Consider the following 11,072-nt stretch of genomic DNA (forward strand, 5'->3'; position numbering starts at 1 on the left):
CAGAGGCTCCTTTCAGAGATCTGGGAATCAAGGGATAGTTGTGAAAAGCCAGTGGAGTCAGAGGATTGCAAGCACTTTGGGGCCTAGTAGGAGTGAAGGGGAGTCAGACATATGACCTCTGAGGGCCTGGCAAATTTCTGCCCTTGGAACTAATAACAACACCCACCTCTACCCTCAAAGGTGGGACATTTTGTGCTTTCAAAGAGTCTCCAAGCCCATTAGTGCCCTCATTCCTCACAGGTGGGCAAAAAACAAGTCTATTGATCCCATTTTACAGATGAAAACAATTGAGGTCTAGACTTTTGAATGTGGCATGAGTGGTTAGTGGTAGTCTTAACTGGACACCAAGTCTCTTGACTCTCCAGGACTTCCCACTCTACTAGGGGTCAAGTTGGCCTCCTTACACCCAGCTTGGGTTGAACCAAGATATTCCTTCCGACATAGCTCCTTGGCTGTTCCTGGACAGATGGATGTGGGTAGGGGTAGGAGGGTTCCTGGGGTGCTGCTAACCCAGAATAAGAAGGGACCCAAACCCAACCCACAGAACCTGAAGTTCATTGCTGTCACCAGCTTCCTGTGCTTACGCTTCTTCTCACCGGCCATCATGGCACCCAAACTCTTCCACCTGCGTGAGAAGCATGCTGATGCCCGCACCAGCCGCACCTTGCTGCTCTTAGCCAAGGTACCTGGGTGGACGGGGCCAGATCAGGCATGGCCTTGCAGTGCAGTGACTATAATGGTTTATGGGCACTCTCAGGATGGGAGACGGGTGGGAGACGAGCTGGAGACTGGGGGATCATGTTCTGAGGGATGGAAGGGTTTTAGATTTTAGGGTCTGAGTGGTGTGCCAAGGAGCATAGTAGAGGAGGTTGGCAGTGGAAAAGTGAGTGTGGGGAGAAAGGGGAGGTGAAGAGCATTTAAAGAGTCAAGACATTTGATTCCAGTACCATCTCTGAACCTGGGAAGCTTAACTTCTCACTTGCCCAAAATATGCTCAGAGACTTGCCAGGTTCAAGCCCTCATTACCAGGAAGGAGATTCCAAAATCTAGTAATGGGCAGAATCCATGAAAGGCCGTTAGCTAGAGTCCATGGTTGGGCCAGGGGTGCTTTGGATGGGCTCCCATATTCCCTGAATGAAGCTGTGGCATGGACAGGGAAAGGTAGGAAGTCTGTTTTCAGGGGGTCTGAGCCTGGCTAGACAGATGAGACCCCCAGAAGGGAAACAGAGCCCAATGGGAAGGGGGATACTACCATTGATTGAGGGAGTCAGCAAAGGTTCCCACTAGAGGCAGGGTCATAGGCTGGGGGAGGATGTCTTTGCAGGATCCAGGGAGACTATCAGCCTGGATTCTGAGAGCCTGAGTTCAAATCCCATCTGTGATATTAACCGCCAGAGTGACCTGGGACAACTCCTCACTGCTTCGGGCCTCAGTTTCCCTATTTGTGAAATGAGAGGGTTGGATTAGAAGGGTTACAAAGTCCCTGAGATCATCCAATCCATCCCTCCTCATTCTAAAGACAGACTGAGGTCCAGAGAAGGAGAGGGGCTTGTTCAGTGACCCACAGAAAGTGAATGGGATGGCCCAGGTGACCTTATCCTAGGGGGAGTCCTTTCTGCCACACCACATTGCTTTCAACTATTGGGTTTAGGGCATCTGGGGGCATGTGTAGGGATGGAACAAAGGTATTTAGGTTGGGTAGAGGAGGTGCAGACAGGGGATCGAGGAGGGACCACTGTAGGCTTGATCCTGCCTTGTGCCAGGCTATCCAGAATGTGGGCAACATGGACGCACTGGCCTTCCGAGCCAAGGAGGCCTGGATGGAGCCCCTTCAGCCCATGGTCCAGCAAGGTGTGACTCAACTGAAGGAATTCATTACCAAGCTCATTGACATTGAGGAGAAGGAGGGTAAGCCCCCTCCCCACTGGGACATCTCCAGCCTGGGAGAGCAGGAACCATCCCTCATAGATTACATGGGAATGGGCCTGTGCCTGACCCCTTCTAGTGGACTGCTTGGACTCTGACCCATGACTTAAAGGGTTTGCATGACCAGTAGCTCCTGGTTAGTCCCTTGGTTAGGAAGGGCCAGTGTTAGTGAAGAGTTGTCTTAAAGATGATGGACCATTGAGCCAGAAAAACCACCTCCCACCAAGGAGAAAACTCTTTCAAGGCAGAATTTATGGTGGGACCTAGTTCCCCCAATAGAGGAGAGGAGGGATTTCCCCATCATATATCATACAGTCATCATATATCCTTGCTAGTCCCCTGCCAATATGGGGATCAGAAACTGCTGATCACTCATACCCTTTAGCAAGGAGCCAGCTCTCATGTAGCTCTCTCCCCCCAGAAGGGGCTGAGATGCAGGCTCATCCACAGGCATTCTCCATGGGATGGGCCCTGGGAATAGAACCTGTGGGATCCCAAAATAGTGTTAGGGGAAAGGGGGCAGGGAGACCCTGGGGGGAGCCTAGAGACTCAGGGGTAGGCCTTTGGTCTAGAGAAGGGCCCTTCTCACCAGCTGCTCTGGGACAGGAGCAGAAGGTTCAGAGCAGGGGCCCAGATTTTGATGGGGAGGGGACCCTCACCTGGCCCTTTGCCCCTCTGCTTCCTCCCAGAACTGGACCTCCAGCGAGCACTCAACCTGCAAGCCCCACCTGTGAAGGAGGGGCCCCTCTTTATCCACAAGGCCAAGGGCAAGGGGCCTCTCTTGCCCTCCTTTAAGAAGCTCCATTTCTCTCTCACCAGTGAGGCCCTCAGCTTTGCCAAGTCACCCAGTTCCAAGGTAGGTGGGGGCCCAGTTTGGATGTGGGGGCTTTTGATTTAGACTCCCAGAGCCTTCCCAAGGTGGGCAGGCATGTCAGATTGCTAGGGTCCCGCCTTGTGGGTCCTGCTCATGTTTGAGGAGAAGACACCAAATGGCCACTTTGCAAAACAATGCTTTTTTTAAAATGTGTCTTATCTTTTCATTTTTTGAATGTTATTTTATTTTTTCCATTTACATGCAAAGATAGTTTTCAATATTCATGTTTTTGTAAGTTTTGGGGCTCCACATTTTTCTGCCTCCCCCTCTTCTGTTCCCCCCCTCCCCATGACAGCAATATAGGTTATCATGTACAGTCAAACAACCAATTCTTCATACTGATTAGTGACTGGGAGGGGAGGACCAGGGGCGTGAGAGACAGAGAACCAGATGACCATGCCCACCTTGCTTTGTGTCCTGACTTCAACTTTCAAGATCTAAGCCAACCCACCAAGTATTTCCTAGGCCCAAGGGTGGAAGGGGCCTCAGAGGCCTCTAGTCTTACCCTTTGGGTTTCTCTGGGCCTCTAGGATGGGTGGGGGCTGGAAGGGTCATAAAAAGGCCCTAGGGCCCTCCAGGCTCCAGAAATGACCTCTCCTCTGAGCTGAGACCCTCTCCCTCACCCCCACCCCGGCCTTTCTGCTCCAGAAAATGTCCTTCATCACACTGGCCAACATCCGGGCAGCAGAAAAGGTGGAAGAGAAGAGTTTTGGCAGCTCTCATGTCATGCAGATCATCTACTCAGGGGAAGCGGGCCAGTCTGAGACGGCCTACCTGCAATGCAAGGTGAGCCCGGCTGACTGGGCCCCCTGAGCCCACTCCCCTTGTTCCCCCCATCATCCCCCCATCCAGGGTTCAGAACAATGAAAGAAATGAAAAGCAAGACTCCCTCCCTCCCCCACCCCCTCCTGTCTCTCTCTTTCTCTGCCTTTTTCTCCTTCCCTTTCCTTCTTTTCCCCCCTTTACCCTTCTCTTGGCCCCTTCTCTTTCCTCCCTCTTCCCTCCCTTTCTCTTTCCCCTCCCTCTTTCTTTCCCTCTCTTTCTCTCCTTTCTTCCCTCACCTTCTTCTTTCTCTCTCCTCTCCTCCCCTCTTTCTTTCTCTCCTTTTCCTTCCCTCTCTTTCTTCTTCTCTCCTTTCCTCACCTTCTTCTTCCTCTCCCCCTCTTTTCCCTCTCCCTTTTCTTTCTCTCCCCTCCTTCTTCCCTTCCCTCTTCTCCCTCTCTCTCTCTCTCTCTCCTTCCCCATTCTTTCTCCCTCTTCTCCTTCCCTCTCTCCCTCTCCTTTTCTCTTTCCCTCTCCCTCGTTCCCTCTTTCTTCCCTCATCCTCTTCTTCCTCCCTCCCTCTCCCCCTTCTCCTTCCCTCTCTCTTGAATTCAGAGCCTGGTCTGATTTGCAGCTCCTTTCACAGGAGTCCGTGCTCCCATCCTCTACGTGTCCCCACCCTACTCATCCGCAGGGTGGCTGCACGTGTGTGTCTCCATGTGTGTGTGTGTACCTCAGATGACCACCTGATTGCCTGTGTGTTTCTCTGTGCTTGGCCTTGTGCCACATAGTGAACATGTGTGTATCAGTCACTAGCACATGCTGGAGGAGCCGATCGCTGCCCTCAGAAGGCTCACTCTCAGTCAACACACACTTATTGAAAGCCTAGGATGTGCAGGCATGGCACTAGGCCCTGGGGGTGCCAAGCTACTCCTCCCCAAGGAGTGTGCCTTCCCTCTGTGGTCTAGATGGGGTGGCAGACTGGGTCTTGGAGAGAAGCAGGGAGTGGAGTGGGTAGCATTAGGCTTGGCACCAGGAAGACACAAGTTCGAATCTGCCTGTGGCAGTGACCCTGTGTGTGCCCCAATTTCCTCTTCTGTAAAATGGGGGGGGTGAACTCAATGGCCTCAAGTCCCTCCTCTGGGAAGGGCCAGGCCTGTGTTACCATCATGAAGGTCGCCATCAAGGTGAGTCACTATCAAGGCAGGTCACCATCATGGTGGGTCACCATCATAGCAGGCCATATCATGATGAGTCACCATCATGGCAGATCACCATTATAGCAGGTCATTATCATGGCAGATCACCATCATGGTAGGTCACTATCATGGTAGGTCACTATCATGGTGGATCACCATTATAACAGGTCATTATCATGGCAGATCACCATCATGGTGGGTCATGATCATGGCAGGTCACCATCATGGTGGGTCACGATCATGGCAGGTCACCATCATGGTGGGTCACCATCATGGCAGATCACCATCATAGCAGGTCATTATCATGGCAGGTCACCATCAAGGTGAGTCACTATCAAGGCAGGTCACCATCATGGTGGGTCATGATCATGGCAGGTCACCATCATGGTGGGTCACCATCATGGCAGATCACCATCATAGCAGGTCATTATCATGGCAGGTCACCATCATGGTGGGTCACCATCATAGCAGGCCATATCGTGATGAGTCACCATCATGGCGGATCACCAGTATGGCAGATCACCATCATAGCAGGTCATTATACTGAGCCCCTGATGCTGGCCTGTGTTACAGTGTGTGAATGAGCTGAACCAATGGCTGTCGGCCCTGCGCAAAGTCTGCCTCAACAACCAGGGCATGCTGGGCTCCTACCACCCAGGCATCTTCCGAGGAGACAAATGGAGTTGCTGTCATCAGAAGGAAAAGACAAGTAGGAAGGCCTGTTCTTGGGGAGTCTGGGGGACTGAGGAGAGAGATCCTGGAGTGCCCTGCTCAATGCAAATGAATGCGTGTGCATGTTGGCAACATCAAGCTTAGGCAGAGACTTGAAAGGGCACCTAGGCCCAGAGATGGGACAAATACAAAAATGTTGTGTGGGGAGGGACCCTCAGCCAGGGGCTAGGTAGATTCTGAGGAGGGAACGATAGCTCATGGTTGCCTGGCTGTAGGGGAGATCAGGGAAGGCTCCGTGGAGGAGGTAGTGCCTTAGGTAGACATGGATGGAAGCAAAAGGAACATTAACAGCCCGAGTTGGGGGTAGATCTCCATGCTGGGCCTGGGGCAATCTCCTGCACTCTGCCAAGAGACCTGTAGGCCCTCCTTGTAGAAACGCAAGAGGGATGGGTACCTGGACAAGACCCCAGACCCTAGGATGGGTAGGGGGCTGAGGCACCTGAAAGGGTCTTCTTTGTTTCTCATTGGCCTGGAGCCTGGTCCCCACTCCCCTATGAGGATGACACCTCCAACCAACACCTAGAACAAATTGTGGGCTCGTGGGGAGAGAGAACCATGTTAGGGGGATGAGTTCAAGGCTTGCTGTGGGTGATCCTCTGACCTATGGTCCCACCATCCATCAAATGGAGCCCAATGTCATGGCTGCCAGTCACTGCCACCCCCCATCCTATCTCTAAGGGCAGGTAGAATTTCAGAAGCTTCTGGACCTGGGTTCCTCACCACCTCACCTGGTGTGTTTCTAGTTAATTCTATTCAGGAGGGATGCAGGGCCAATGTCCCTGCCCTTGTGATGCTTATAGGGAGATGAGTTTCATTGTGAGGATACTCCTGGGGTTTAGGCACTTGCAGAACAAGAGAAGGGGAGCCACTCTCCCCTGGCAGAGAAGCAGCCCCAAGCCCAGTCTACACAGCATGCTTGGCACTCACCCAGGTGGGGAAGACAGGATAGGACTGGAGGCACTGCAAGGGAAGAATGGGGTGCTCTTCAAGAAAGTCCGGACTCTTTGGCCCTGGAAGAGCCCTTCACAATCACCGGGTCCAAACTGCCCCTTTTACAGAGCAGGGGCATGGCTTGTTCAACCTCACCCACACAGCTAGGGGCAGAGACCTGGCAAGGGCAATGCCAATGTGCCCACCTGTTGCTGGCTGGCAGCTCATCGCTCTGGGTTCCAGAAAACCCCATGCTTGAAGGGATGAGGGGGATGAGACTCAACGACTAACTGGGAGAGTTCTGCTGCCAGCTATTTTTAATCTCAGCTTCATAACCATTGCTGTTGGCTATTTATAAGTCACCTCTGATCCTCCCTGGGAGTCAGCTGGGCTCCTGGCAGGCCTGCTTGTAGGCTGGGGCAGGCACCCTACACAGGAAGGGAAAGTGGGGTACCGCTGTGTGAAACACTCTACAGGTACCATCTCATCTGATCCTCACAACTGTGAGTTAGGCGATATTATTATTCCCACTTTACGGGGGGGGAAACTGAGGCAGGCAGGGCTAAGTGATTTGCTCAGGGTCAGACAAGATCTCAGATTTGACTGAACAACAGCAAAAGTTTTCCAATTTTCTATTTTAAGTTCATGGGTCCCAGGTTAGGAGCCCCTGTTCTATGAGGCAGCCCCCCTAAGAAGCCCTGACTTGGTTTTCTGGAAGAAGCAAGGCTTTTGCCTTTGGGTTCCTCCTGAGCCACCGCTGACACCTGAGGGGCATCATAAATCCTTGGATGGTGACGTCTATTGCTCTGGACTCCCTTGACCTCTGTCTTCACCCCCCACTCACCCCTGAAGGACAAAAGGCCCCCATTGGTACTTGGTACTTTAACTTTGCTCTCTCAGCTTCCTCCTGTTCCCTCCCACGGGGGACACCCCGTCTCTCCTTTCTCTTAGGTCTGGGCTGTGACAAAACCCGAAACCGGGTGACCCTGCAAGAATGGAACGACCCCCTGGACCCAGACCTGGAAGCACAGCTCATCTATAGACATCTGCTGGGTGTCCAAGTCGCCATGCGGTGAGAATGACATCCGTGACACCCCCTCTCCCAGAATGAGGCCTCAGACCAGGGATCCCCCTTTTCCTAGGTCCAGTCAGCAGAGGGAAGCCAGACTCTTGGCTTCTTTTCCTTCTTGGGCTTTCTTGCTTCTTTTCTGGCCTAATTTAACTGACATTCAGGAAGTGTTTCCTATGATTGAAATCCTCTACTGGGTGCTGGGTCTCAGGAGTACCTTTGGGTGGAGCAGTGGGGGATGGGGAGATGGAGGAGGAAGAGAAGGAGCCACTCAGGGCAAGTTCTCCAGAAGCTTTGATGAGAGGGCTCCGAAGGTCCCCCGGTATCCGTACTTCACCATGGCTGGGCCCACCAAGACAAGACCGCCATGCTAGGCTTGGAAGCAGGAAGACTTGAGTCTTCCTTGGTCTCTATCCCCCCTGTAAAGTGAGGATGCTCATCTTAGTAGTCTGAGGTCCCTTTAAGTTCTGATCTGATGCCCTTGGTTCTTGGCATGGTGCCTTGTCTTATCATGAAGAGAAATGGCACAAGAAATGGATTTATTCACCTGTTTCCTCACTATTAAGAGGGAATTGGATCCTTCCAGATCTGAAAGTTCAGATTTGAATTCTCTCATTCACAGCTTTTTCCTTCCCTCCGGAAGGTGTCTGTGTTGATATTTCAGAGGGTCTGGGTCCTCCTTCCTCCTTCAAAGTTTAAAAGGAATGAAGGCAGCTATGTGGTGCAGTGGATAGAGCACCGGCCCTGGAGTCAGGAGGACCTGAGTTCAAATCTGGCCTCAGACACTTAATAATTACCTGTGTGGCCTTGGGCAAGTCACTTAACCCCATTGCCTTGCAAAAAAAACCCAATAAAATTAAAAGGAATGAAGGGTCTGAAGAGGCTCCTTCATGAGAGGAGGGCAGAGGTCTGGCATCCTCTTCTCTCTCCCAGGTCAAAGGTGAATCGGCACCCACTGTGGGGAAGGATCGGACGCTTGGGTGGGGTGAGCCCAAACAGATAGAAATGGTGTAAGACTAAGGAGAGCGTGTAACTTAGCATAAGGTGCAGAGTGCTGGACCTGGATCCAAGGGAACCTGGGTTCAAATTCTACCCCAACCCTTACAAGCTGGGAGACCCAAGGTGAAGCATGTAACCTCAAAGAGCCTCAGTTATTTTATGTAAAAAGGGATAATATCACCTATTTTTTGTTTTTGAGGATTTTTATGGACTTAAGATGGGTTTTTTTTTCCTTAGTTTTTGCAAGGCAATGGGGCTGAGTGGCTCGCCCAAGGCCACACGGCTGGGTAATCATGAGGTCGGATTTGAACTCAAGTCCTCCTGACTCCAGGGCCGATGCTCTTATCCACTGTGCCACCTAGCTGCCCCCAACTTAAGGTGTTAAATAAATGTTGGATGCTGTTATTACTAATCTAAAATGATTACGATTAATGACTAGGAGTGCTACTATCGATGATGATAATAAAGACAAAGCACGGGCAGGCACCCAAAGGGCTTCACAGGAATGAGAAGGGACAACCTTGGTCTAAAACTTGTCCCTTTTCCTTTCCCTCATCAGTGAAAAGTACCTGGAGCTGACTGCCCTGGGGTCTGCTGGGAATATCCCCAGCATCCACAGTGAAGGTAGGGCCCTCCCAAACCCCTCTCCTCTCCTCCCGTGACGACAAGCTAGCACGGTCCTCCCAGGCCGAGGGGCTCCGTTAGGTGAAGCGTTCTGGCTCTGGTCAGAGAGCCCGGGTCCAAATGCAACCCGAGACACTTCCCTCAGTTTCCCACTGTAAACTGGCCGGACTGAACGATGCATTCTGAGACCTGGCCTGGTGCTAAATAAGGTTCTGTGGGACTTGGGGGGAGTCACTTCCTCTGCAGTTCCCTCCTAAGATGAGGGGCTTGGCCCAGTCGCCTCTCAGACCCCTTCCAGCTTTGGTTCCGTCCGGCCCCATGGAAGGTCCCGAGACCCTAGGGCCGGCTGGCCTGACCGCGGCTCTGGGGCCGGTCTTTCACCAGCACCTGAAGACGGCCCCACGCGGCTCTTCCAAGTGCTCCAAGAGCTGGAGGACGCTCACCGCGCCGGCCATCTGGCCACGGCAGACCAGGAGAAGAACTATCTGTTGGAGCTGCAGACATGAGAGAGAGCCCTGCCCCCCTGGGGGACCTAGGCCCAGGCCCGGGCCCACCCCTAGCCATCCATCCCACCCTCGGCCTCCCCCTGGGACTAGGTCTTCCCCGGAACTCCCTGTCCTGCTGGCTGCCCATGAACTGCACTTTGGGGATCTGCTGGGGCTGGCTGCCCCCCCAGGCCCCGGGGTCTCCATCCCTGCCCCCACTTCCAAAGTTCAGCCCCCATTGCCATGAGCACTGGGGGGCCTGAGCCTCCTCCCTGGGGCGGAGGCTCTGGAGGGGCCACGTCCTGGCTCCCCGGGCCGCCGGGCACATGGGCAGCCCCGTGCCCCGGCCTCGGCCCACTCCCGCGCCCTCCTCGGCTCTAACATTCCACGCGGTTCGCGGTGGGGGCGCTTGGGAGCCGCTGGGGGTGGGCAGGGGTCCGGGCCGGCCGGGCCGCGAGGCCCAGAGAGCCAGTCCGGACAGGGCGCGGGGTGCCCAGCCCCGCCCCATCGTGCCAGCCTGCCCCGCGGGCCCGGGCACCCCCGCCCCCGGCCGGCCCCTCAGCCGGGCATCGCCGCGGATCACAATAAACTCGTTCAGCACTGTCGGCCCGGGCCCGGGTCCTCTCTGTGGGGAAGGGGCCCGTGACGGCTGGGCTGGGGGGCACCGGGGCCCCTGTGGGAGGTGGCGCAGCGGGCAGAGCGCCGGCCCTGGAGCCGGGGGGCCTGGGTTCCAGTCCGGCCTCAGACGCTTGGTAATGACCGGTGCGGCCTTGGGCGAGTCGCTTAGCCCCACGGCCTGGGGAAACAGAAGGAACGCGTGGAGGGGGGGCCGGGGCCCGCTGGGGGGCCCGGGGGGGCCCGGGGGGGAGGGGACAGACGGACGGACAGACGGAGCACTTCGGTCCCTTTTCTTTCTTTCCTCGTTTATTTATTTATAAATTCAAGGGGGGGTCAGGTGACTCGCCCCAAGCCGCAGGGCGAGGTCACGATCAAGTGTCGGATTGGAACCCAGGTCCCCCGGCTCCAGGGCCGGGGCTCCGGCCACTGCGCCCCCTAGCGGCCGCCGGGGACCCCTCCCAGTCTCCCCCAGATCTTCGCCCCGCCCCGGGCCCGGTGTGCAGCGGGCGCCGCCGCGCGGCGAACGGGGGAAGCGGAGGGACGGGCGCAGGGTGGGGGCGGGGCTCCGCGGTCTGACGTCACCGTCCGGGCTTCTCTGCTCGCCCCGCCCGGCCGGGCCCCCGGGCTGTGACGTCACGACGAGCGCGCCGCAGTGCCTGCGGGGACCGGAAGGGGGCGCTGAGCCCCGAGGAGGTGACGCGGTGACGAGCGGCGCGGGCCCCGCCCCCAGCGAGGCGAGCCCCCCGCCCCCAGGGCCGGACGTGGGTGGGGTCAGGATCACGTGATGGTGGGAAGGGGCGGGGCCTTCGGCGACCAATCAGGGGCCGGGACATGGAGACGCGCCCGAGACCGGC

General features: G+C 55.3%; 1 protein-coding gene across 2 annotated transcripts in view; it reads left to right on the plus strand.

Moving 5' to 3' along the window:
- Nucleotides 1–9,995, plus strand: part of LOC141488959 (ras GTPase-activating protein 4-like) — a 49,248-nt gene extending 39,253 nt beyond the window's left edge. Inside the window, exons 14-21 of one of the 2 annotated variants that reach the window (XM_074189461.1) lie at nucleotides 545–682; nucleotides 1,764–1,908; nucleotides 2,616–2,782; nucleotides 3,449–3,586; nucleotides 5,335–5,470; nucleotides 7,375–7,495; nucleotides 9,051–9,115; nucleotides 9,500–9,995. In XM_074189461.1, coding sequence (XP_074045562.1) covers nucleotides 545–682; nucleotides 1,764–1,908; nucleotides 2,616–2,782; nucleotides 3,449–3,586; nucleotides 5,335–5,470; nucleotides 7,375–7,495; nucleotides 9,051–9,115; nucleotides 9,500–9,621 — 1,032 coding nt within the window. In that variant the 3' untranslated portion in view covers nucleotides 9,622–9,995. The other variant, XM_074189462.1, reaches the window with a different exon arrangement.
- Nucleotides 9,996–11,072: the final 1,077 nt, after the last annotated feature.

Source organism: Macrotis lagotis, chromosome 5, assembly GCF_037893015.1.
Source record: "Macrotis lagotis isolate mMagLag1 chromosome 5, bilby.v1.9.chrom.fasta, whole genome shotgun sequence".
Classification (NCBI taxonomy): domain Eukaryota; kingdom Metazoa; phylum Chordata; class Mammalia; order Peramelemorphia; family Peramelidae; genus Macrotis; species Macrotis lagotis.